Source organism: Crocodylus porosus, unplaced genomic scaffold (genome assembly GCF_001723895.1).
Source record: "Crocodylus porosus isolate Cpor-Errol unplaced genomic scaffold, CroPor_comp1, whole genome shotgun sequence".
Taxonomy (NCBI): domain Eukaryota; kingdom Metazoa; phylum Chordata; order Crocodylia; family Crocodylidae; genus Crocodylus; species Crocodylus porosus.
In genome coordinates, this window is record NW_017728948.1 from 11,575,199 (window position 1) to 11,602,630 (window position 27,432).

General features: G+C 40.2%; 1 protein-coding gene across 8 annotated transcripts in view; it reads right to left on the minus strand.

Annotated features, from left to right (window-relative positions):
• CTBP1 (C-terminal binding protein 1) overlaps positions 1 to 27,432 on the minus strand; it is a 300,829-nt gene that overhangs the window by 99,677 nt on the left and 173,720 nt on the right. Inside the window, exon 1 of one of the 8 annotated variants that reach the window (XM_019552693.1) lies at positions 444 to 641. The exons of 6 other annotated variants lie outside the window; for them this stretch is intronic. In XM_019552693.1, coding sequence (XP_019408238.1) covers positions 444 to 483 — 40 coding nt within the window. In that variant the 5' untranslated portion in view covers positions 484 to 641. Of the gene's footprint in view, positions 1 to 443; positions 642 to 27,432 lie in introns of those variants that run through there. One more of the 8 variants, XM_019552696.1, reaches the window with a different exon arrangement.

The following is a 27,432-nucleotide window of genomic DNA, read 5'->3' on the forward strand; positions in this document are numbered from 1 at the left end:
TTTTTTTTTTTTTTTTTTTAAAGACTTAAAATTCTGGATACAGATTTAAAGCTATTTTACTTGCAGACGTTTCTCTTTTTTTTTTTTTTTTTGAGAAAGAATGAACTAGAGTAGCAGTCAAGTTCAGGTCCCTTAACCCTGCTTCAGCAAGTCTTCTGTTAAATTTGTTTAATATCCCTGTATTCCGGCAGTTGCTAGGCAAAGTTGTCTGAAAGATAATGATGTCTGGCCATCAGCTCCTCTCATTTAGAAATAACCATATATTAGCTAACAAGTCAGGAAAAAAATGCACTCTCACTCACACACAAAGCAAGCAGGCAGCGAAAGGAGGGGGATGGGAAGGGAAGAAGCAGAACAAGCCTTTATGTACACACATATATCGATGTATCTTTAAAGCAATCTCAAACAGGAAAACTGAACAAAATAGACAGTGAAATCATTACCTAGAGGCAAGCCCTTGTTTAGTAAGTGAGAACTTCCCATTGAAATATATGTCCAGTCTCTTTATAATGAGAACTTCAGGAAAATATTAAAAAAATCCTAAGCATATGGCGGCTACTTCTATTTTCCCCTGAAGTAACACACACACACACACACACACACACACTCACTCACACACACACTCACTCACACACTCACACACACAGTCCTAGTGCTGCTGTCTCTGAAAGTGGGAGAGGCATGCAGGCGGAGCGTAGGGCAGACAAAATTAATCTCTTGTTTCCAGGCACAGAAAAGCAACGAAAAGGAAACGGGAGGGAGAAAGCAGAAATAGCTCAATTCTGCACCGTACTTTGTCAGTTTCAACGGGGGAAGGGAGAGTGGGAGGGGGGAAAAAAAAACGGACCAAAAACCCAAAATTACTTTCATAGTGTTGTAAAATTGGGTAATTTAGCCTTATCCATTTTCAAACAACTGAGCTGTTAGCCACATACCTATTTCAGCAATTGAGCAAGGTAAAAAGTTTCATAGTGCAATTGCATTATGCATTCTTTTTTTTCTTATTTTTTTAAATTTCCCCCAGTCAAATGCCTGCACACATCCTTACTGTTTATTTTACAATTTGGTTCAGGTTTTTTTGCCTTATAGGCTAATGACAAAAAAACCTCCTTTTCCAAGGGACCCCAAGTGAATTGTAAATAAGAGAAATAACTATACCTTTGTTTACAGAGCCCTCTTTAATCGCTCAAACTGTAAAAGAGTGAAGGTCTAATGCTTTCTTCAGCTGAGCTAGTAAGAGCTAGCTGACTGATATGGGAATACCTACAGTGTAACTGAAGGCAGCCTTGGAACAAAATGTATGTGACTATCCAAATCCTGCTATTCTTCAACATCAAATAAGTTCCCATTAATTTCCATTAATTCGATAATGCCCGCTGGTCAGCGTGCTGTCGCTGGCCCTCCTTTGTGCTTCATCCACAGAGGATAAAAGTCTCTTCTGTGTTGATCAAGGTGACAGCTGTCCAAACTCACTTCCCTTTCAGTCCAGCAACTGGCCTTGAAGTCAGTGGGACCAATAACCAAGTGAAAGAAGAAAGAAATGACTTCAGCCACAAATTTGAGCTCTGGATTGGGCCTGCAGTCAATTAAGGCCACAAGTTCACTGTAGTTTTTAATTTTTTTCTTTTTATTAAATTGCACTGGTCCATGGCTCAGACCCTACATAACGACTAACTGGACTTGACTTCAGGAGCTGGAAGTTGGTTTTGACCCACATCCTTTGCGATCCCTTGCCTTTCTAGCTTTGTCTTGCTAAACCTCAACCTAACAAATGACATTTTAAACAGACCACTCTCCCATCTCTATCTTATGATCTAGTCAATAGTTTAAAAGTAAATTAAAATATAGCTTTGGTTAGCAAACCTGCTCGAGTCCCCTGCTAGTTTTTGAGGTTGTAATATTTTTATTATTTAAAAAATGTTTTTCTCTCCAGCTACTTGTGTGAAAAGCACACAAAATAAAGAAACAGGCAAGCTGACTATACAAGCAAAATGGTGAAACTGTTTATATGTAAAGTAAATAAACCTGAAAAACATTTTTAAAAACCCCACTCCGTTCTCTAATGCTTTTCATTTATAGGGATCAGAAGTATTAAGTGTATAAACCATATGCACCACATGTCAGACAGCAGCATGATTTTGACATTGGCAGTGTCCCTTTACAGCCCAAATGAAAAGACTTTGAACAGCAATCATTCAGTTATTAATGTTATTGTTGCTTACCCGGTCACCGCAGAACTATTCTAACTGGTCCCAAACGTCCCGTTTCCTATGGATTCAACCCCTACCCCCATTCAACAATGGGAAAGACAATGGCTCCCACAGCTTACCAAAATTGTCAGCATTAACCATGGACAGAGCAATGATGTTGCACATAATCCAGTCTTGCTGATATCTGAACAGCATGAGAAGACGTAGTGGTTACATGCTATAGGGGTCTTCTCCACTAGAAGCAAATTAACCATTATTGACACAGAATTTAAGTTACCTTTCTGCACAGAGCCATGGAGTAATAACAAAAGTCATTCAAATGCTGTAAACTCTGTGTGAAGAAGCTAAATTACAAGTAATGGGCAACATGATACCTATTGTTGCCACAGGCAAGGGAAAGACGGATCCTGAATCTGACTGGGGGATGTGGGGAAGGTTCTGTCTCCTCTCAGAAAAGTTCAGGAGAGGTGGAGTCTAGCTTGTAAAACTGTTTGTTGCAGCTAGAATATCTGCTGGCTCTGAAAACTTCTCTGCCTTTAACATCCAACCTGGAATAAGTGAGCAATGAAAGGTTATTAAAATGCATATAAACACACCACAGGGCTATCACACTTACGGCCTGTGGGCTGACCCTGGCTCACAGTGGCATGTCACGTGGCCTGCGGGGATCATAGAGGGGCCAGGAATTTGGAGTCAGGACATGCCACCAAAATCTGGGGCACAGAGCCCTAGTGGCAATCCACGTTGGTGGTGGGGTGAGTGACAGCTGCATTAACTTCTGCGACGACTGCCACATCCAGCTCAGAAGAAGCCACGAGAGTCTAGGTCCAGCCCTGGCCAAGAGGACAGGGAGAGTCCTGCCCTGGAACTGACCAGGTACATTTTGGGGCTCTCAAACTTCGTGATACTGCGACCTTGTAAAATAATATATACATTCACGTGACCCCCCTCCCCCCCGATTAAAGCTATTGATTAAAGCCAGGGGTTTTCAACCTTTTTTGATTGGTGTACCCCAGCAGCTGGTCGAGAAGCAGGGAGTCTGCTGGCAGCCGTCTGACAAGCGTAGGAGGAGAAGGGGTCCCCCTCAAGCCCATGTGGAGCGCAGTGGCCAAACAGGAAGCACTGGGGGCATGCGGAAGTGGAGGCGGTGCAAAGTGCTGGATGGTGGTGGCGGCCCTGCCCCTCGCTTCTCCGTGTTGCTGCCGAGTACTCCCTGGGGCTTTCCCAAGTAACGCCGGGAGGTAGTTTGCAGCCCCCTTTTAAGGAAGTTTGTGACCCCCTTTTAAGTTGCTCACGACTCACTAGAGGAACACAACCCACAGTTTGAGAACCCCTGGATTATATGCAAAAAACACACAACCCCCCAAAAGAAACAAAAAAACCTATAGATAAGGTTCTGGTCAAGCACTCAGAAGTTAAGAAAAGCAAACAAAGGTTGTCGCTGCCCCCTCATACGCATGCATTATGGGACAGTCTTTAATTATACAACCACATGTTTTTTTTCCCAGCGGGCCCCTGGCTCACTCAGTGCTCAAGATGTTCGATGCATGGCCTCAGGTCTTATTTACTGCATACCTTTCAAGCGCTGCTCTAATTACATCATTATTATTTACCTCAGGAGCCTTTCTATGGTGTTCATCATGGTGATGTGAGAGTGTTTCGCTAATAGGACTGAAGATTATTTCACCCCCCTCTGAGAACTTCATCTCACAAACAGGGAATAAAGTACAGACAAAGTAAACAATACACACCAATTTCGGGTGCTCAGTTTGAGGCCCCAATTCCTGATTCTTCTGAGTAGTGAGTGTTATGCAGCTGTGTATATGTTGAAAGTATGACTCCCATTACTTTACAGAGGTCCCATTACTGTGGACACTCAGAAATTGCACAAATCGGGCTCTAGTGTCTTAGGTCAGGCAAGCAGAAAATAAGGAATGGGCAATTTGTGGTCACCTATGAAAAGTTTAAGTGGCTTGACAGGAGTCATTCAACTGCCTTGACCACGAGACTATCTTCCACCTTTCAGAGCAGTAGGCCATCAATTGCAACCTGGCCATTGGGGGGCTGCCCTTCTAGCAGCCCCTTCCACAGTGGCCAGTTCCAGGCTGCCTGCTGCCACCCACATCATGCATCACTAATCCCCCTGCCCAATAACAGTGGGGAGGGCTGCACAGCGTGGCATGTGCAGTAGAGTATGTACGATGGCACATCAGTGGCACACTGCAGGGCAAAGGTGGAAGATGTGCTGAACCAACTGCTCACCAACACTCTTCCATGCTACTGTAGGCCAGTTCCAAGCACTTCTCAATTGGATTTGGCCCATGTACCATAGACTGCCAACCCCTGCTTTATGTATTCAAGTATATACCTTTCTACTTCAACAAATGGAGCAGAATCCTACAGTTCCTTTCAACATACAATCCTGATTCATCCTTGAAGCATGATCCTTCTTGTGCACTTCAAGCATAGTCTTATGGGGGGAAAAAAACTAAGTAATCAAGTAATTAAAGACTGTCTCATAGTGCATACACAAAAGGCGGAATTAGGGTTGCGCAGACAGCTTTAATTCTGGCATTTCCTATCTTTGGAGCACTTGACTTTGGAATCTTAATAATACTCTTCTAACTTAGATAACTGGGTGTGCAATTTCCTAGGTTGATGAAAAACAAAACTGAAAAAAAGCCCAACCATTACAGCATGTGGCATCAGATTAACACCCTGTGGCTCATCAGCAGGGCTGGAACCTTTACTCAGACTTTCACCATTTAAACTAATGAAAAAAGAAAGTGATGGCAGTAGTGGGATGTCATCCTCTATGTGGACTAGCACAAGAAAGGGGTAGGATATTTTCCTAACAGGTTTCACTGAAGTTTTCTGACAGCAGAGGAGTAGTGAGTTAGAAATATACTCCACCCTCTACAGGGAAATGCACTGTGGATGAAACAGATACTACTGCCCATCCCGTGCAAGTGTCACCCTTTCTGCCCCCATCTCAGTCTTGTCCATTCTCCACCCTTCACTATCTGTGCCACTCTCATTTCTCCCCTCATTCTCCACTCCTTAGGATTCGTGTTTCACTTCCAGTCTCCTTCACCAGCTTCCTCCTTTCCACTCTCTCTCAGTTCCAGTCTGCTTGCCAAGGTAGTCATAAGTCCACCTATCAGCTCACAGTACCAGTTTCTCTGCCAACTTCCCAGTCCATTTTTGCCTGAGAGATACCCATTACGGGAAATTTCTGCCCAAGTGATTCAAGTTAAGAAAGTTATAGCTGTTACCAGGGTATTAATAATGGGAACTGTCAGCTGACCTGAAGAGTTGTAGCACTACCAGCTCTGTCCATCATGATAATGACAGCAGAAGTTATCGAGACCTACGATACAGTATGTAAGCACAAGATGCCTGCAAAGATTTCTGAGAAGGCACTTGTCTTGAGGCTGTCAAACCCCTCACTCATGTCAGTGGGGGGCAGTCAGAGAGCCACAATGCACACGAGATAAAATAATCAAGTAAAACCTTTGGTAGATCAAACTTGCCGAGGTTCCAGCCTCCAAATGAGATAAAAGCATGTTTAAAGACTGATGCTTTTGATAAAGCCGCACGTTTATTCCAAAAAAAAAGAGAGAAATATTCCCCCCAAAATCTCCAATATTTTATATCATAAACAAATTAAATGTATATTTTAGGGAAAAAAAAACCCCAAAAAACAGTGAGTTTGTTTTTTCCCTCCATTGTTAATTATGAATGAAAGTTAGAAGAAAACAGATACAATAATACATTCAAAATTAAAACAGGCAAATATATGAATCATGTATTCTTGCAGCTACAATCAGGAAGAATTCATTATTAAAATATATCTAAAAGAGGTGAGATAAGTAAATTCTTTTCCTCAAAAAGCAGCTTAGGAGGAGGATGGAAAGCTAAAGATTTTGTCGAGATCTACTGCCAGGCTGGGTCAGCTGACTTGCATAATGCAGTACACACTAAACTGTATGTGGAAGGGATCTATGAAGAATACAATTAACTCACATAATGGCCGTGCACTTCAAGGCCTAATGATTTGCTTGGACCAAAGCTGTAACTGTGGGTCTATTTGAATCATAAATAGCTATTATCATTTCTGGAATCTTTTCCCTTTTTTTCCTGTGTGCAAGTCAGAGGGGAGGATTTATTATTTTAATCATTTTACAAACTTTAATTGCCCTGTCAGTTTAGAACAGATTTTGGAATGCTTAATGCTTCAAACAGAAACCAGTGCTTGGAATGGAAAGATTTTTCTTACAGTGCAGCGTGGCAAATGAAAAGTGACCCTGTCATCTCTTTCCAAAAATAAAACACCAGGTTTGTCTCTGCAGCGCTGCACTGGAAACACAGGCTTGAGAATTCAGTTCCCTTCTGGTGAGAAGTGTGTACACACACACAACTGTAGATTACACTGATTTAAAGTAACAACCTACATTCTAAGGGCACGAGAAGAAAAATACCAAGATTTGATTAGATGAAAATATAACAAATTTAGTTTGTATGTGTGCACTTGTAATTCAGGGCCTGCTTCTGCTCTTATGAAAGTCACATTACAAAAGCTCCTCTAGACCCCACTGGAAGCAAGACTGGCCCCTTAATTATCCAGGGAAGTGTTACTTACATGTAGCTTCTGGCTTTCAACACAGAGTATTCTTGGTCTTGTTATTAAGAGGAAGTGAATTTGTTGAACATTTATCTTTGCCAGCCATATATTCCATGTCAGCTCTAAATTAATCAAAGTTGCACTGCTTTCTCCTCTGTGATTTGATAGGTTGGTAGGATGATTAGAGATAATTATAATAACTGCACCTTTAAATGTTAGGTTCCTAAGCAATTTAAAAACCCTACCGGAAAGGGACAGACAGTAAGATTATAACCCTTTGTAGGCATGTTCTGTGCTTCAGAATTGTTGCATGACAGGTAAATACTACAGAAATAGGCATTTCAGAAGCACCTATTAGATAGGTTTCACAAGTAATTCACTTTAGCTGGGTATAGTGACACATCCAGTCTGATGACCACATTGTGATCCAGGATCCCAGGAAACCATTGTGGCCACAAGCACAGGCAACCGGTAGGTGGGGCACCTGCCGCCCCCCCCCCCAGACTGGCCCCCAACTTGGCACTGCTCAGGACAGGGCAGCTTTTATTGCTGTGTGGACCGACAGTGAATTTGGGGAGGGGGGTACTAAACCACAGCACAGAAGTATAGGAGTGGATATGGAGCTTTTGGTCTGCCCCCCTGCCCCATCCGCCAACAAATTGTGGCCCCCCAGACTCAGGAGACACCAGTCTCCCCTGGCCACAAGTGAAAGATTCTGGGTTTCCACAGCAGCCCTCCGCAGCTCAGTCTCAGCTCCCTGGCACTTTGGATTTCCCCAGTGGGCTCCTAACTCAGGGGGCTCTGTAGTCAAGAAAAGACTTCTGGAAAAAATTCAGATAGATTCTTACTTTATAGCTTTCCCCCTGCATTTGTGCAGGGTGCCAGCAAGGGCCAGGAGAAAATGGCTCATATGCATTCCCCAAGCCAGTTTGATCCCTACCATTTTGTACTTGCAGCTATTTTAATGACATTTATATATGAACAAAGAATGGAACAATGAGAACATTGAGGCAAATAAAGATACGTATCAAATAACAGCCATAGTAAGAAAGAAAATAATGGTTGTTGTAACATTAAAGCCATGGTACATTAAGTGCAATGTAACAATACCAGAAGGAACTGGCAGACAGGTATAGAATATTTATGTCACCGGAGCCTTTCTGATTGGCAATATGGACTTGAAACTAAAGTGAGGAATATTTAATAGCACAATCAAATCTGATAATAACAATTAAAATTCAATAATGGATTTTTACGAGTGAAATGAGATAACAGCGTCAGTGGGGTTACATGACTGGATAAATGTTGTTCTAAAGTGGAACTGTTGTTTCATGGAGGGAGGGGAGTGTGGTACAAAATATTATGACGGGGGAGTGATCTAAGTGAGGATAAGTTGGCTTGGCGAACAGATGGAGTATTCAATAACAGGAGGTTATTAATACTGCAGTTTGGTATGCTCTACACCGCTTCAGGAGGGGACTCTCATGCTTGCTCTTTTCTGTGTGTAGGCAGGTTAGCAATCCATACCTGCTCAGATAATGCTATCTTTTTTTCCTGCATAAGTTTCCACAGTGCAAAATTTTGTACTTCCTGAGACAACATTAAAGGCCAGATCCTTAGGCATGGCAGCGCCGGCTTTCAAGAGATGCATGATAACTACTGAGGGGCTACATTTTATAGACGCATGTCAAAAATTAATATTAAATAGCCACTGTTTTGTTAGGTGCCAGTGATGCATCAATTCATCTCTGATGAAATAAACAATCCCCATGCACTTTTAAGGTTTTTAGAGCTTTTTCTTACTTAAAAATAATGCTGTTTTCTTATTTCCTAAGAGCTTGTATAAATATCAGATCAGACGCACTTTGCCTAAGCCTTTAGTTTGTATTTTTTTAAGCCCTCCTCTCATCCTTTCCACCCCCAAGCTGAAGAAGGGAATCTAGCCTGATGCCTAGGACACTGAAACCCCCAGGAGAGAAGGAAAGGAGAAACAAAACAACTGAAGAGAATGGGGCTTGGACTATCTCCACGGGAAATAATGTCGTTTCTGTTTGGGAAAGTCAAACTCCTTTTCACCTAGCCTTCAGTGTTTTCTTCTCCTCTCTCCCCTGTACTGCCTTCAGTGCTCTAGTTTGGGACTATGACAAGAAGAATATATATTTTTTGGAATATGAGAGAAGCCAAGAGCAAACTGAGCGGGTCCAGTTAAATCTGCAACCCCCATTTACCTTCCATACTCTCACTATCCTTTCCTCGGGGTTACTGACACGTCAGCTATATTTCAGACTCTCAGACAATTATTTATACATTTGCTGAAAAAGAGAAATGATTACAAAAATGTAACATTTCCTCTGAAATCAATAACAACTACAATAATACCTCCCTGTACTGCATTCTGATAATTCCTATACGGCATTGTCTAATTTCTCCAATGTTTGTTTAATTCAAGCGTTACCTCCTAGAGTGTTTAACTATGTCTCAACATTGGCGATACTGGATTTTTCCAGACCACGTGCCCAAGTTTGAGGGTTCCTTTGGAATCGGCTTTTCTCGCGTATGATGTAAGGAGGCCATATATTGTTTAAAAGATTTCTATCGGTTAACAGCTGCAGATCTGAATTAAGCACTAGGTTTGTTACCTGCAGAACATCTAATCAAAAGGGCATGACCTTGAGGCAGTCTCAAATTAGTTGCATTAGGGTTCTGTATAGTCAGCAGATGCATTTTTTCAGAAAGTAGTTGAAGAAAGACATTTCATATGCTGTAGTTTGTGACTCATCCATACATCCTGTGATTTTTAAAGTAAAGAAAGGGGTTCTAAAGTGTTGTTGGTATTTGCAATGATATTTATTTCAGAAACGATTTCCCTTTGTTACAGCTTTCCTCAGTCTGCTGCAAGTATCATTGCTGGACCTTTTCACACATGCTTTTTTCTTTGCTGAGCTGTAAAACTTGAACTGTTCATATGAGTATTAAATGCAATGATTCTAAAGTTTCTGCAATTTTAAGACATTCATAAAAATTCTGAAATCATAAAGTTTAATATTAGTTTTTCAATGAAATATCATAAATTTTACAGATAATCTGGGAAATCCCATTGGCGTGTCTCATAAGTAGTTCTTCCAAGAGTAAAAGGAACTGTTGGACAAAGCAGGCCTTTAAATTGTAGCTTTAATGTTTTCATGAAATACATTTTGGAAAAAAAAGGTCAAGAAAAATATTTTTGTTTGGATTTAACATTTCCATAATACTGTTCCTCCAGACACTGGAAAAATGTGCTAATGCAGGGACATATAAAACAAAACAGCTTATTATTAAAAATTAAACTGAACAATCTGTTTATCTGAGTTCATCGTTTGACCTACAAGGAATGCAGAAGTAAACTAACAGTACACATGGTGAAATGTGATTAATGTTTTTTCAGTTGCAAAATTTAATGATATTATGTATAGCAATTCCCCTTTAAAAACTAAATCATGGCTTTCTTCAATAAGCCAAAACTGCTTTCTTGAGATTTTCTTATCGCTCACATAAGCCCAGTGGAACTTGATGGCTTCTTCCTATACTCAAGAAATTAAGAGTTTTCCCATGTAAATAATGGCAAATAAAGAACAGAGGATAACTTCCTTTTTTGTGAAACCTCCTTCCTCCATGGAAGTTAAGCTTTCTGGTTCCTACGAAAAAGAAAAGCCCCTTAGGACAGACTTTGAGAGATTCTAAAGATGAATTTCTAAGGAGAAAAAAACTGAGGAACAATTAAGAGATCCATGAATTCTTCAGCAAGACATGCTAGCTGTAAGAAAAGCCAATATGAGGTCCAGATAAAACAGATGGACTCTGGCTAACTACAGAATTAAAGAAGCAGATTAAAATTTCATTTGATGAAGTTCAGAGGTCTCGAAAGAGTAAAACAAATATGAACGTAAAGAAAATGTGGGTTCACTCCCTTTTCAAAGATGCAATGACTATGTCTAAGATTAGTACACACCCTGGAGACTACGCTGTAAATAATAATGGCTATGCAGAATTCGAAAACTTGCGCTGTGCCAGATGAACGGAAGAGCAGAGTTATGCTTCATTAAAATCAGTGAATTCAAAATTCCCTGATGTGATATTAGCTGCATCATTAAGGGTCTCCACCCAAGATCTTCCCCTCTTTGCAAAAGGGTTTAAAAACACAGGGTGAATTTACAGTTAAATCATCTATATTTCTTGGTTCCTATGGAGTAAGAGGAATTAATTCCCTAATTAAACTCTCCTATTGGCTGAGATTATTATAGACTCAGTCAAAAAGAACCATCCCCAGGAAGGCTTGTGGACAAAGAGAATGAGAGAGTATGGCTGGATGGGAGAAGAAAATTATAGAGTTCCAGGCCTGGATGACATCCATTACCCATCTGTTCATAGTGGAACAAGTCCAGACCCAAAGATACAGCTGAAGCCTGCCTCATATGGCTCAGTCCCTTCTGGGCTGGCAATGCTTTTTTAAGACCTGGCACAGATGAGAAGCAGTACTTCCAACGTTACCTGTGCCCAGAGGTGAAGCAGCCTATGGATCTAAAAGACCACAAGGTATCTGTACTCCAGTGTTTCCTAGGAAGTTTCTACCATTGAGAGAACATCTTTTCTCCCTCTTCTGTCTTAGACAACAGCGCTTGTTCAAATCTATCAGCTGCAAAGGCAGAACACTGAGGCCGTGGGTGCCAGTATGCCCCTCCAAGAACCAAAATCAAACAATAAAGGAAAAATATGTACAGGTTGCTTCCTTAGTCATGTCAGCATGACCATCAAACCAATATCAAGTGGATATTTGGCAAGAATAACGGAATTAGAAAACTGGATAAGACATAAAGATGGAAAATACTTCAATAAAACAGTTTTAATACGAGCCTATTGAGGGTTTAGTTGTATGGGGCTAGATTCTGGCACGCTTGTGTTAAGTATTAAACTACTTCAAGTATAAAATGAACAGGACTAATAGTGGAGTAATATTCAAATAAAATGGACAATAAAAGTGATCAAATAAAATTGACAGGGTCAGGAACATACTGATTCATTTTCAAGGTTTCTTTTGTTTTTTAAATGATCATCTAAAACATTTGTTCTTGTGATGCTGCCTTCTATACACACCTAGAATAGAAAGTAAAATGATTACTAAGACCAGGAAAGAAAGAAATCCCACTTGAAAACATTAAACAGATTGTATCAAGTTTGTAATTGGCTATAATGACTCTAGAAGCCACTTCCTGTTTGAAGTTTGCTCACAGTGGTTGTTTACGAACTGTTACAGTCTAATACAGGGGTAGGCAACCCCCGGCATGGGTGCCAGAGCATGGCACTCAAAGGCATTTTGCTTGGCACATGTACCTCCGGCAGATGGCAGGGAAGGAGCTGGGGCTGCCTGCCACAAAAAGGATCAGGCCCCTTGCAGCTCCCCCACCGTCTGCCCCTGGCATCCCAACATTTTTCAAGTTGAAGTTGCGGGTGTTTCTGACACTCTACCCAAAACACTGCCAACTCCTGATCTAGTGAGTGGCCCATGTGAACTGAGTAAGTAACCTCATGAAAAGACATTACTGAGATATGTCTGTAAGTTAATTTGGAATGTATGGATCACAGACCTGAGGAAGGGTACTTAATGCTTGAAAGCTAACTATACAGCTGGTCCAAGAAAACATATCATGAAAAAATCCTTGTCTCTTGGACCCTTCCTGGCCCATCATGACCACAACAACTTTCCAATCCCAATCCTACCATAAATTCACTTGCAGATTTAACAGTGGTTAAGAAGTCAGTAGATGTTACTAGCTAAATTCAGAAGCAATGTGTAACATCAGCATAACTTACATTCCCTTACATCAACTATGTCTATGAAATCTATGAAACTCAGACTCATTTTGCCTTTTCCTAAGGTAACCTGCTTTGGTCAAATTCAAGTGCCTGGAGACAGAAGCAGATCAAGTTATAGTAAGCTTGGGATGCTTCTGAATTTGCCTGGACAATGCATTATCATACCACTCGTGGAAGTAGTCTCTTACGTTAGAACCAAGGATCATTGGCTCAGAAATGTGAGGAAGTCTGTACTTGCTCATTTGATGATTATGCATGAAAAGAATGGAGGAACGCTAGAAAAATAATCAAGCATAACAAAACTGAGTCCATGAAATAATGGCACAATAACAGCTTACTGGACATGTCCACACATGCATAGTAATGCTGAGAAATAAACTCTGGAGCTTATTGTGCCAGAGTTCATTGCACCCAGACATCATGTACACACGTGCCCAGGGCCACAGCCCATTGAGCTGGGCCTGCCAACTGCTCTGACCTGGGCGAGTCAGCCTATTAGCCTGGGGCTGCTCCAACCTGCTGCAGAGAGGCTGGCTGGAACACAAGGGTGCTGCAGTGTGGGGCTAGCTGACAGGCAGCCCCTGCACTGAAGCACCTTGTGCCCCTACCAACCATGTCAGCATCTATACATGCACTGCTGTGGAGTAAAAAACTAGTATTCTAGTATACTAGGTTCTAGTATTTACAAGTACTATCCTGCTGCAAAAGAGTTAATTAGCTTCCAGTGGCCTAATGGGGCCGCACAGGTAGACACAAGACACTACTGCAGAGCTAATTAGTCGACTCTGCAGTAAACGTCTCGTGTAGACATGTCCACTGTGTAAGAGACGTGTATTGAACATTTCATCTCAGACTAACAGAAAGCTTTATAATTTACTTCTCAAGGGCAGAACTGCCAGCTGCATTTTTGGAAATAACAGCAAAACCACACATATCCAGCTGATATGCTGGATCAGTCTGACCTCAGGAAAATACCATACTATATGAAATACTTCTACATATGATACTGAGGTGAATTCCTCCACTTTGTAAAAAAAAAAAAAAAAGTTTGGATTTTTATTGACTGCAGAGGATCAGAATCTTTATGTTTTGTCTCTTTTCAAAGCGATCATCTCCTAGCAACATAGTGCCCAGTCTGAGATAACATTTCCAGCCTGACAGTGCCCCCTAACATCAGGCTGAGGAAATGGATCAGCACTGAGTCAAAGGTGACCTTTCATGAATCACCGACCACTTCCTGAAACATGCAGCCTTCTTTTTGGTGGCCTCTCTTCCCTTTCAAGCACTGATTGATCAAACCCAACCCTGTATTTAAATCTGATTAAATTACAGCCTCAGGGCCTATGGATTCAGAATATGGGCTATAATTTTACAGCTACCTTTAATAATTCAAAGGTTGCAGTAGATGCATGAGTGATGTATATGTTGGTAGGTAATACATCAGGCATGGTGACATGATCGTGTTTTAATTATTTAAAACAACAGTAAAACCCATCCAGAAACAATTATTTCACGTATTTAGTAAGCTGCAGTAGAAATAATGACTACTAAATCTGTTTGTGCTTACTGATTCATATTTAAGTGCTTCTTAACTCTTCTTAAAACTACGCATTTATCAAAGAAGAGAAAACATAATATATAATAAAAACGAGCCCCTGGGTCAACTGCCCCTCTGCCCCAAACCTCTTCCAGAACTGCCTCCCTGCCACCACCAATTCAGAGCAAAGCAAAACAAGTGGGCACTGGTAAGAGTTGAGTAGACAGTTATAACTCATGGAAGGTGCTTCATCTGGAGAATTCCACAACAATGGTGAGCTATGTTTGATGACTTCAGAATAAAAAGAATACAAGAATTACAATATCATAGATACAAGACAGCCTAAAAACGTTATCGTTTATGTGTATGCACATATAACATAATATACATGATTATCTTATGCACCTCCCCATCCCAAGTGCTTATTAATCTCAAAAATTAAATACTATAAGATCAGACGCTGTCCCAGACGGTCTGTCCTTTTGTAATTTTTCTTAGATAGGAGTAAATAAAAGGAGAAGCACGTGCAACTTTATCTACTGACCCTCCCGGGTTCAGTCTCAAATGCTGAAAAGGATGCTATGAGAAATGCTTATTGCTATACAAGGTCTCTAAGATGCGATTAAAAACTAAAAAGCAATTTACAACCTGGTACTTTACCTCTATGTCTTCTACATACATTGATAAAACAGCTTTCAGTTGCTGAATAAGGCAACAAAAGAGCTAAATCAGTTGCAGTCTATACAAAAAACAGGGCCTGCTCCTGCCACCCTGAAAATAACTCCTTTGTATAAGAGATCACTGATACTAATAGATTTACTATGAATAAACTTTGTATGTATTGCCAAACACTCTGTAGTATACCACATTACACAATAAACCAGTGAATGAAGCATATCAGTGCTGCCATTAAGATAAGAAGTATTACTTAATCTTAAATTTATTATTGGATAAGCTTTCTCAGGACCTTTGTATATTTAAGGAAGAAACTGTTGCTGGGATATTGCTTTCATTAAACTATCTGTGGAGCACTTGTCCTTTACCCTGACTCAGACCATCAACACAGCAATGCAGCATTTGACAGGACTAGTTTCTTGCATTAACGCCTCTCCAGAACCTTGAAACAGCTATCCCCTGATGCCCAATCTTAGTAGTAGCAGGTGGGACAGACACTGCATGAATGAACCTCAGAGGCTTGCAGACCAGTTTGCGCTGCAGTGCTTGCGGTTGGGATATGCACAAGTGCCACAAACCCATGGCAGAGTTTATTACTTCTGAGAGATCTAAACCTGGCTCCAGGCCCACGTCCACATGAGCGCAGACATTTATTTCCCTGGGGACAAGTAGCAGCGATGCACCTTGTGTTGTTGCTACTTGTCCTCAGGGAACGCCTGTGCCATGTGTCCTCTGGCGGGTTATCCTGGGTGAGGTAGGGGAGGTGGGGTGCCAGGAACTGCTGGCCCCAGCAGCCTTACTGGGGTCCTGGGGGCTTCAGGGAGCTGCAACCATGGCACTCCTGCAGTTGGGAACCTGGCCAGCAGCCCGAGTGTGGCTCTGGCCCACCAGGCTCTGGTTTTGGGCAATGCACACTGCTGCCACGTGTGTCACTCCACCTTTCTTTGGCATGATTTTTTTTGGACCCAGGATCTCCTGGGGTCAACCCCCCTCTCCCCACCACTTCAAGGTAGCAGTGCAGGGAAAGCTGCATGTGCGGTGTGTGGTGGTGCAGGTGGGTCTGCGGTGCCACATACCACACACCCGCACTCATCTGGCTGTAGCCCAGGTGTTTTACCAGTCCTTAAAACTAACCTTTGCTAACATGAACACCTAAAATAGCTATTGTATGTACATGGATGTGAGGTTTTGTGTGAAGTGCTGCAAGCTGAAAGTGTTCCAAACAAGAGTTTCTTATAATAGTTTTCTGCCTAGAGTAGAGAGAGCTCTCCCAAGAACCAAATGCCAGGATTGAAATCTAGTATTCAAAATGCAGTAAAGGTTTGGCCTGCTAGAAACAAAGATTTACAATGAATTTTAAAAATGATTATAGTTTTTAAGACTAAAACTAGGGATTGCTTTTCGCTTCTGTGGACAGGTGCAGCCACCACACCATGCTAGCTCACTTACTCTTTGCCCTTCTCTCATTTACTTCATCACTAAAAACCTGATTTCCTTTGAAATGCACATTGCATAAAAAAAGAAAAGCAATACTTCTCCTAGGCGTTCTGTGAAAACTGTTATTTATATCAATGCATCCACTTGAAATCTGTATGCAAGATCCCAAAAATAAATTATTAAGCAGTTAAAATTAACACCACCAATGCAATCTAACAAAGATCTAATTTGCAAAGATAATGAGCAAAGATTTAATTTTAAGCAGCTTGTTCTAGACAACTTCTAAAGTCTCATTAGCTATTAGCCTAAAACTGCTCCTTTTCTGTTTCAAATTCTCCTGGCCCTGTGTATGCTGAAATCCAGAAGCACTGAACACTTACTGATTTGAGAATCAGTTTGTTAATTTGTATGAGTTTAGGTACCAAAGTGTGTGATCACAGTGCATGCTTGTACGGCACTGTGGGAAAAGCAAAGTTCAGCAAACAGACATATGTGCCCAAAAAGAAAATGCAAGTGTGACTGGGAATAGGCTTGATGTTGATTCGATTATTTGATATGTATTACTATAATGTGAACAATACAAGCTACATTACTGATGTGACTTACCTTACTGATATGTGAAATGTTGACACTTACCTGGTAAATAGTACAGGCTCCTAACTATAGTGATAAGTGTATGGTATATATAGCAAGCAGAGAGATGACTATATTAGCTTTTCCTGCAATGAAGAAGGAGATGTGGAAATGAAGAGAAACAGTTTGAATATGATTGTACTGTGCTGATCACTAACTAAAGTGGCTTCTGAGACCCATGACCCAGAAAGGTTAAAGTTTATGTCTTTCCCAGAGGCTGCACCTACATGATTACCATTACAGAGCAAGCTATAGCAGAAAGAACTATAACAGGCGAGGACTGAGCAATAATTCACGGAGATAATAAATAGTTGGTATAAGAAAAAATGATTCTGCTCAAACAGAGTAGCTTGATCCTTTTACCTTTTATGTTTAATTCATAACTTCCCTCTTAATTTTTAGTGGTTGGAAGAGGAGGGAGGATTTTTTGTGGTCATAAAACTAGATCTGGAGCCAAGCATTCTCAATCTAGTCTTGAACCTCTCCCAAACAAAAATTTCCAATTGTACTAAAATCTATAAGGTTTTGTGATGTGGACAGATGTCTGTGAGGAACTAGGCCGAGGTCATCTAACTCATTTCATTTATGACCCAAGTCTGGTGTGAAACCTAGTCTCTGGCTTCTTTAAAGAATTGAAAAAGGGAAAATATGAATAAATCATTTGCTTCACAGAAAATTAACCAGGACATATTTTCTAATCTACACACAGTTCTATTACAGAGGACCAGCACACTTCTCGCAGAACAGAGGTATTTTTGGTCATTTGTAAGTATTACTTCTCACAATAATTATTCTCTCTGGGCTTCCCATGTAATCACACACTGTTAAAAAGTAATTGTCTATTATTTCCCAAACACCTAACCAACAAAATTATAAAGTATTCATGCATAAATCACATTTCCAAGGCAGTTTTTACAGTACTAATTGAGTTAAATTGCTCTAAGTTGGACACATTTTACAGAAAACCATATTTCTCACTGAACATTTTTCAATTACTCATTTCTTAAAACTTCCAAAGTTAAATGCCATGCTGATACAGACATCATTTGTACTGCTAGGAGGAAAGATAAAATTGGGTCCAGCAAAGCTGGAGGTAAAATACCACAATGGACAGGAAATATTCCTGGTGCGTACACCCGTGGAACAACTGGCTCCTCTGGGCACTGACTACACACTGCTGGGCACAAAGTTAACACAGAGGAGACTCCATACTCCTTTGTTAGAATCAATTCATCTCAGTTCTGCGCTATTCAGTCAATGTGTTTTACAGCCAGCGCTATCTGCCCCCTAGCTCTCCTTCCCCTTCAGAAAAAAAAAAAAACCTGTCACAGGAACTTGCCTTTGAATCCTTATATTTGTTGCAAATGTGGCTCTATTTTTTTTTTTAAATAGCTGTATTGATCTGATGCTACATTTTTGGAATCTTTTTTCCCCTTTTGGTGGCTGCAGGGTATTCTGAATTTCTACATATAATTTCAATCCATTGTTCTGATCACCAGTGTCTGCTTTCAGCTCTAAAAAAAGGTTTTGGACAGGAACATTAGTAGCTCCCATTTGCCCTGTGGCAAATGGGGGAAATATGTCAGTGTGAATTATTGTACTGTCTCCACAGATCAAGACTTCTCTTCGTACTTTTAAAATTCCACTAACAGAAACAATTGCTTTGAGCATTTGCTACGTTTCCTGGTACACTGTAATCAAGTAGGACACTAGAATGAACTAGTGCTAAAATGCTGCGTCTCATAGTAGCTTTTGTCATCTTATAGTGTCCGGAGAAAGAAAGGTAAGGTCCCTTGGGTAAATCCAATATCTTTTATTAGACCCACTGAAATAGCTGGAAAAAATTCTTCTTTGCAACCTTTCAGGTACAAACACCTTTTGTCAGGCTAATGAAGCCAAAGAACCTTGTTTGCCTATGTCCTTAGACCAAAGCAGCTACAACCAATACACCTGGGGAAAGAAACACAGTCCAATCATTATAAAGAAGAAAAACACAGTTCTAACATACCCAACATGTAGGGACTGCTGTAAGAAACGGAGAGAACAGCCTTGCAGGCATCAAAGGATGTAGATATCATGACTAACAGCAGTAAAGGAATTACGAAGGGCTTGTGATATCAGAAATGTAAGACAAAACTTTACACCGCAATTCTATCGCACTGCATTGCTTCCAATTTGGACAAACAATTATTTCCATTGGGGAAGTACTTCGCCTCTTTTCTGTAGAAAACGAGAACACCCACACAATTAGGTTGGATAAGATAATTTTCTTTAATTAGAGTATGCATGTGTGAGTGCATGCAACATTAACCTTCATGCTTCAAGGCATAAGCCAAACAATACTATGTCCTCTGCTGTGGTTCCCAGGTGGTAAAAGTGGGGATAACAATATTCCTCTACCTCAGTGGGGTGCTTATTATGAGAGCAAAGCTCAGGACAAGTTTAGATAACACCCACATGGCCTGTAATTGTACTTTAATGATTGTCTGCTAGAAAGGAGTAAAGCCAGCCCACTGAAGTCCCAGTCATCCCTGCACCATTTCACTCGCTCTTATCTGGAAGACTGTATGCAAAAGTTGGGGAGAAACAACAGTTCTACTTCCATAAGGAAAATCTTAGGGTATGTCTGTGCGAGAAAGATACTGTACTACTATAGTTGGCATTTTCTTCTTCTGCTCTGCTGGTGGATGCCTTGGTAGACCATGACGCCTCCTATCAGCTGATTTATTCTATGTCTTTCACCACTTAGATTTTTAAAACAGCAGCCAGAACAGCCTCAAGTATTCAAAACTATATAGATATTATAACATGCTCACTGATGGGCCAAGCAAGCAGTTGTATAGTACAACAACTAATAGGCAAAAATAAGGGTTAGAAGAAGTCTTCCAGGAGAGAAGCAATTTCTAGAGCTAAATTTATTTCCAGCGTGGCATACAAATGCTTGCTTTTAATAGAAGGATTTAGAAAATTTGTTAAATTAAACCAGGAAGATAAAGTAAGACTCATGCATCTTTGATGAACATTTAAAAGATTAAAGAAATAATAATTTAATCAGTGAAACATCGAAGTGGGGAGGGTGGGAGCCTGGATCAATAGAGAATAGATTTTTCTGTTAACAAGTTACATTACTTTCAAGAGCTGAAAAGTAAACATGACGGCTGTATGAACACCACACTTCAATCCCAAGGACGTTTACCTGCAGAAGTTCAAAATATCAGGAAATACTTATTTTCCATCTCCATGTGACTCCATACACTGCATATCAACGAGCATTTGCCAGAACAAGGTGAAGTTTCTCGTGAGATTAAAGTGACCATCTTATCTCCCCTGTCCTGACTTTCAGGCCTCTGCAAAATTACAAGTCTTCTCTCATTTATAATATATTCCACCTTGGTTCCTCCACTGCTCATCCTCCTTCATTGGTCACTTTGGCTCAAATCTTCCAAGGATTTGAGAACACGCCTGACTTTATGCACTGCAAATTGTCCCATTGAATTCAATAATCAGGCCCTTTGCTTGATTCTCCCAATCTTAGTTTAGCAGCATTCTGTTCCCTTTATACAATTCCTGCCATCATCACACCAAAGTAGCTCTCTCAAACTCTAGCGAACCCATTCCTTTAATTAACCTATTCTACTGAACTCCACCCCTACCTAGACTGAACAATAACACTGGAATGGTTATTCCCATGAATGTTACAGTATCTTCTCGGATACAAGGAATCTGTTGGGGAACCTATGCTGGGGATCAATAATGAGCTGATGTGCACTAAAAGCCATTCAAAATAATAGAGCAAGGCGCAGTCAATGGGTTGGTCCATGGTCTTCCACAATCAATTCTATTAATTATGACAATAGCATTTGCCTTTTTTTGGTTTTTGATGACTGGAAACTAAACAAATCTATTCTATGAAGGACCAAGCCCCGATCTTATTCAAGGCAATATTGTCATTGACCTGAGTCAGACCAAGTTTTGGTCCCAATGGATTACCACTGAAATCCGAAATATTTATTTTACTCCTTAAAATAACAATTAGTTCAAGCTAACTTCTGCTTGTCAAAGCAGCCTACAGAAAACAAAACAAAAATAACTATTATCCAGGCAGTAGTATTAGTCAGAAAAAATTAAGAGACTAGGAGGATTTTAATTAAAAATCTAACAAATTGGAGGGGATAGCATAGCTGTCTATGCCAAAATGAACTCTAATTTCACAATTACATTAGAAGGTTGAAAGATTTTCAGTAACATAAATCCATATTTTATTAACTTGTTTGCTATAGTTCAAAGAATAAAATACAGACTCTCAGATTAACTTTGAAATCAATGTACTGTACATTAACCTAGTTGTAGGACTGTTTTAAGATTAAGAATTGCTATGGCTCATCCCAGTTAATATAAAAATGTAGGTAATAGAAACAATCTTATCTCATAAATCATATAAAATAAATTATCTCTCTACAAATTAGCTGGAAGGAAGGGGCAGGACAGGGGTATACTACCTCAGCAAATACTCCTCAGGCACAATGCTTCTACAAGCAGCGTGGCAGCTGTGCTAATCCCAGATCAGATGTAGCGTTCATGCAATTTCACAGACTACAGTAAATGGTCAATGGGATCAGAGTCCTAACCCTTCTCACAATCTCTGGGGAAACTACCACCAGCACCGCAATACTCCTTCTGCTCACAGAGGATAAGGCCAGCGTTGTGACTGACCTTTCACATAGGTTTAGGAGGGGACATGGAAGCTCTTTGTACATCTCCTACCTTTTCACAGGACTGGGCCAAATCTACTCCCTTAATCGTGTTTCACACTTAGCAATTAAAACTGACCAATTACCAGTTAAATTCCCAGAATAGTAAGAAAAGGTTCTGCCAGCAATGACTTCAATAGATTTACTGGGTTAATAAAGTAAGTACTTTGTTGGCTACATTCTGCCCCAACATATTGGCTAAGAACAGACAGTTAAAAAGCCCAAGGCTGAAACGATTCAATCTTCCCAGGTTAGTCTAAACTGCATACATTGAGCAGATAAGCAAGTGAACACACATTCATTTTTGATTAAGGAAATGCAGCCACATGGCTGGCATGGCACCACAGCACGCCTCCCTGCTAGCTGGAGCAGACACTTTGGGCCAAGACTAGCCTGCCCACCCTGTGAGGGGCACTTTTCAGGGGAGATGCAAAGCATCCTGGGATGCTGGGGGGCAATAAGTTAACTTGAATCTGGAGAGGATCTGGGACACAAGTTCAATAAACTGATTTAGCCTAAATCAGTTAAGTCTGATAATCCATCCAGGGTTATCTTAAACAGGCTGGGGCAGTTTTGAAAGCAGTTTATACACACTGAACGTCTGTTGCGTTACAGATTTGAACTGATTTCTGATCTCTTATAACAGTTTATATGTAATTTCTGTTCCTAGCCATTCAGATTAAGGAACTGCTTTGAACCATTACCAATGATTACTACTTCATATATGGAAAGTTAACTTTTCTTCATTAGCACAAAGGTGGCACAGTGCTTTCCTGGTGTTCTCTTAACAGAAATTTGATCTAAGGAGTTTGACTAATAAAGAACAAATGTAAATGTGATTTAAAGTTCAGTCTCTCAAGAAGGAATTTCAAATGACTCAGAAGAACACAGGTTTTGGAAAGCACCACATAAATCCTAAAACTACTTTTTATTAGCATATATATTCACATATGTTTTAATTCTTTTGCATGAATTAAACTGGAGGCATACGAACAGTTGACTCTGATACTGCCATTTCTACTGATGTATTGCACTTCTGCAAGCCTCACTTTTGGAATGAAACCTACTGCTTATTTGATGGGCCAGCTCTACCTCCTTAGCTTGTTAGAAAAGCCTAATGCCACTTGAATCAACATGCAGTGCTCTTTTATACCAGCTGAGGGATCTGGCCAAAACCGATGCCAAAGTTTCAAGGTAATTTTGGATACAAGGAGAATTCACGATTGGTGAAGTCAGCAGAAGTGAGGAACCCCAGTCATGGAGCAAGTCCTTAGGAAGATCCCAGGACTGGAAGCGCACCTCTAAATCAGCCCACTGTGACAAACCAGAAGTGCAGATCATATCAGACACACACACACGTAGAAACCTACTTCAGTCTCATGCTGGCAAGGAGGACACAAGCGTAGAGGACAGAAGCTAGGGTACAAGGCAACTGCTATATAGGCAGTTTTAGAAAGCAGTTAGTTGGGTGATTAATGTTATTGATTTATATGCATGTCATCTTATAGGCAAGAATATTCAGTAATCACACATATTTTTTTAAGTAATGCCTTAAATACTTTTCAAGTCCCAATTTCTTACGATTTCATATTAATCAGTAATGTGGCTTCTTACCTGTATTTAATCATATATATGTACAAATTTTATACCATTGATTTTGTAGTCAAAAATTTGGTTGGCTATTTGCCTAGTTCAATATAACTCCCTGCAATAATACTGGTGCCTTGTTTCTTTCAATTGTTATACAACAAACCCTTTAATTTTTAATTTGTTGGAGACCCTAGGACAATAAGAAAATATTGGATGGTCACGTATTTTCCCACAAGTCCTGTTTATATAGATAGAATATTGGCAACACAGGTAATTTTAGTTTTAGATTTCAAATGGAAAGCATAAAAGATAATTGTTAAAAAAAAAAAGTACTGTAACATACTTTAGCCAACTTTATAACTATTGATTATAGAGTTTTGGAAAAAAGCATATTAGAAGATCTTGAAAGCATATCCAGAGTGAAATTATGGGCAGTCGGAAGCCTATTGGCCTCAAAAAAAAAAAAATTATTCTGAAAGTCCATTTGGATCCATTTTTAAAATCTGTTAACTATGTTTAATGATAAAATTAACCATTTTGTTACAGATATTTCCATAGAAATATCCACTGTGCGTCTTCCCTGCACAATACAATCTTTCAGGCTTGAAGAAATACCCAGCATTTTCTACTGTAGCTCTATTGACCAATGCAGAAATATAACGATACCCTGATATTTTTTATATTTTCTAAAAGCAATTTTGTAAAGCCTGATCATATACCTATCCATAAGCATGACTTTTTGCTCAGCAGTTACATAAATGCAGCTGAGAAAGTATGTTACTCCGTGAAAGACATTTTTTCCTGCATTTAACAATTACTTTCAAATCAAGAGAATGCAACATTATGTCAGAAATCATGTTGGATTAGAAAATTCTGAGTGAAACTGAAGTCTGAATCTTGATTTGTCATTTTAGTAATTTAAATGTAGTTCCAACCATTCTAAAAAATAATTTGCAGTTTATATTACAGGAATAGCGATGGATAGTAACATGATTTATGTTGCAATAAAAACTAATCTTAATCAGATTAAATAAAATATATAACATGTTTTGCCTCTCATCTTTCATTAATAAAACTTAATTAAAAATTCCTACAAATTGAAAAATGCATGTGTGATTATCAAATGTTTCCACACAAATAATGCATGGAAATGTTATGGTAGTTATGACAGTTATAACTCTGATGGTACTTTCATTCCTAATCACTAATTTTACACACACACACACACACACACACAAAATGACTCATTTTGCACTACAGGATTTACTCTGGAATATTTTAGACCACACAGGTCATATTGCATGATTGCAGCCTATAATGGAAGAGATCCTTAGTTGTTTTCTAGTATTCAGCTGAATGGAAGAAGGAACAGAGTGAAAAGAGTGCCTGTTGTATGTTTATATTTGCAATTAGTGTATCTGTAAGTTGTAAAAAGGATTGGTTCTTTTATTTAAGCTTCTACCTTTTTACATGAAGGGACTAAAAATGTGACATTGCTATTTAAAATCTGAATAGAGTGCTACTAAATGTGTTATCCAAAACCATTAACTAAGGGGGGGGGGGCGAGTATGGTGGGGGATATGCATGTAGCATGCTTGTTTTTTTATTCCGAGTCATAATAAAGGATCCCATTTGAAGTGGGAAAAAGACACTATCAGTATAAACCAACAGAAGAAAATAAATTATAATTGTGCTAATTTTTCACAGGAAGAAAGAGGATATTTAATGAAGAACTTATTATATGCATTGTTTCAATATTAATAAGATGACCCAATATATATTCAAATCAACTTCAAAGGACACCGTGGATTACTGAAACGTTAATATGTGTTTCAACTCCTTTGTGAGAAGATGCACCTGGGAAAGATAAAAAAAATCTCCCCTCACGATGGAACACATCACAAGATCACACTTCCGACAGGCAAGAAAAGCTTAAGTTTGATGGAGTTGGTAACTTCTTTACTTGAACTGTTATGATTTATAACAAGCTTCAGAGTTTTTGGTGTCTTCTTGAGGATTCCTGTTAAAGCATGTTTATTTCTAACAAAGTTAACTTTATACTTTCTTTCTATTTTGTAATTCACACTTATTTCTTTATTTACAGTTCCTATATGATCTTTAAACTTTGTTATGAGATACAGGAATCTATTTAAAACATCTGTACAAGATGCATACTAATGCACTTTGCAAAATGGTCAACATGTACTCAACATAATCAGAAAAGGAAACAACAGAAGCTGAAACAAACTGACCTCAAGCCCTTTTGCGCCCTCTCTAAACACTCAAAAATAGAATACAAGCTTTCGTTCAAGGCATGGATGCTCAACTGCTGGTCCGTGGGCCACATGTAGCCTGCAGAGCAGTGGCATCTAGCCCACAGAGCTCCCATAATTTGGCAATGGGGGAGTGGTGGCCATTAATATGTTCACCCTCCCCTTCTGCCAAATTCTCAAACCTCAAGCCCTGCACAGCCAGTTGGAGCCACCCCCCTCAATCCCCCATGTGGGTGGATTGGGACCAGACCATACCCACTCCTTCCCATGGGGCTGGGCTGAGGTTGCATCAAGGCTCTTTCCCCCTACCCATGGCTAGGCCATAACCCTGCCCCCCCAGCAGGGCTGGATCAAGGCTGCAACGTGCCCCTTGCACCCACAGCGCTAGCCAAGTCTCCCTTCCCCCCTGTGAGGCCAGACTGGGGCTGGCCTGCCCCCATCCCACCTCCATGCAACCAGATGAGGTGTTGCTGTGCCTGCTCCAGATGCCAGATTGAGACCCCGGGCAGGATCCAGCCCACAGACAGATTGGGCATTGTCCATCCAGGCCCCGGGGCAAAAAAGTTTGAGCACCATTGGTTTAAAGTATGCCCTAAACACTGACAAATCCATGCTTTGTCTGATCAAGGGAGGGCACCATCCCAGAGTTCAGCATCATGGCCTGCTGCTGGCCCTTTTCTTTCTTATACCAAAGAACCATTATGTCACCTCAGTACAGCAACATTTATCACTAGGAAAGCGAGGCAGTCTCTCATGTAAAGATACCTTAAGCTATTACTAATACATCTAAGCTTAACTGAATAATGCTCAGAGACTCTAACTCCATATTTCCATATTTTCCTTCCTCCCTTTTTCAGTTAGCCTCAAGAAAAGAGAACAGAAACAGGCTTTAGATGCATAAGAAAACTTGTAACATGCCTTGCATGCAGGCACATGGCTAATAGGGCTTTGTGACTCCAAGCCCAATGCTACTGAATCTAACCAGACTGAAATGGGGTCAATTCAGAGCCAGTGACCTCCCTGACCTAATCAGCAGGATGGCGCTGAAGGTTAAAGCTGCTGTATGCTGAAACAGACAGCTCCCAGGTCTCCATGAGCATCTGAGTACCTCTCCCCAGCAATCATGCCATGACAGAAGCCCTCTTGTCACATGCATGTAGTATATATCCAGTCCTCCATCTTCAACATTGCCTGCCTGTTGTACAGGGAGGTGAAAGACAAGGCAAGCCAGAGGCAAGGAAGCAGCAGCTGCAGCCCCAGAAAAAACAGACCTGTAAAATGCCTGGTAGTAGAAGTGGTAACACTAGGCAAAAGGAACAAGAGCAATCAACTTTTTGCATTCTATATTGCCTCACCTTTACAAATGTATTTGACAAAGTTAGGTTTTCTATCATTTCTTCCCCTTACTTTTAAATCAATTTTTTCTCTCAAGCCTAGGATTACAAAAACAGATGTACAGGTTGTGTGCAAACACAGAGCAGTATCAATTTATTTTCTTAGAAGTTCAAATAAATGTCGTAGGTTGTGTTATTGGGAACCATAAAAGTTCTTCACACATGTGCCCATTTCATGATGAAATGGAAGACAAATTTTGCATAACTAATGAGATCAGTTAGCAATTCATTTAGCTCAATAAGAAGCTACTAGTTGCTTGGGGCTCAACAGAGATGGATTCTGATCACCAGGAAGTAAAGGTTTTGCCCCCTTTGAGAAAAAATGAGGGAGGTACTCCAATCTTGGAAACGAGACTGAGTTTCTGATACTTTGCCACTGGTTTATCAAGCCATTTGTTGTACAGTGGTGCCTTTAAACTCAGTTATGACCAGGTCCCACTGTGCTAGGTGGTGTTCAA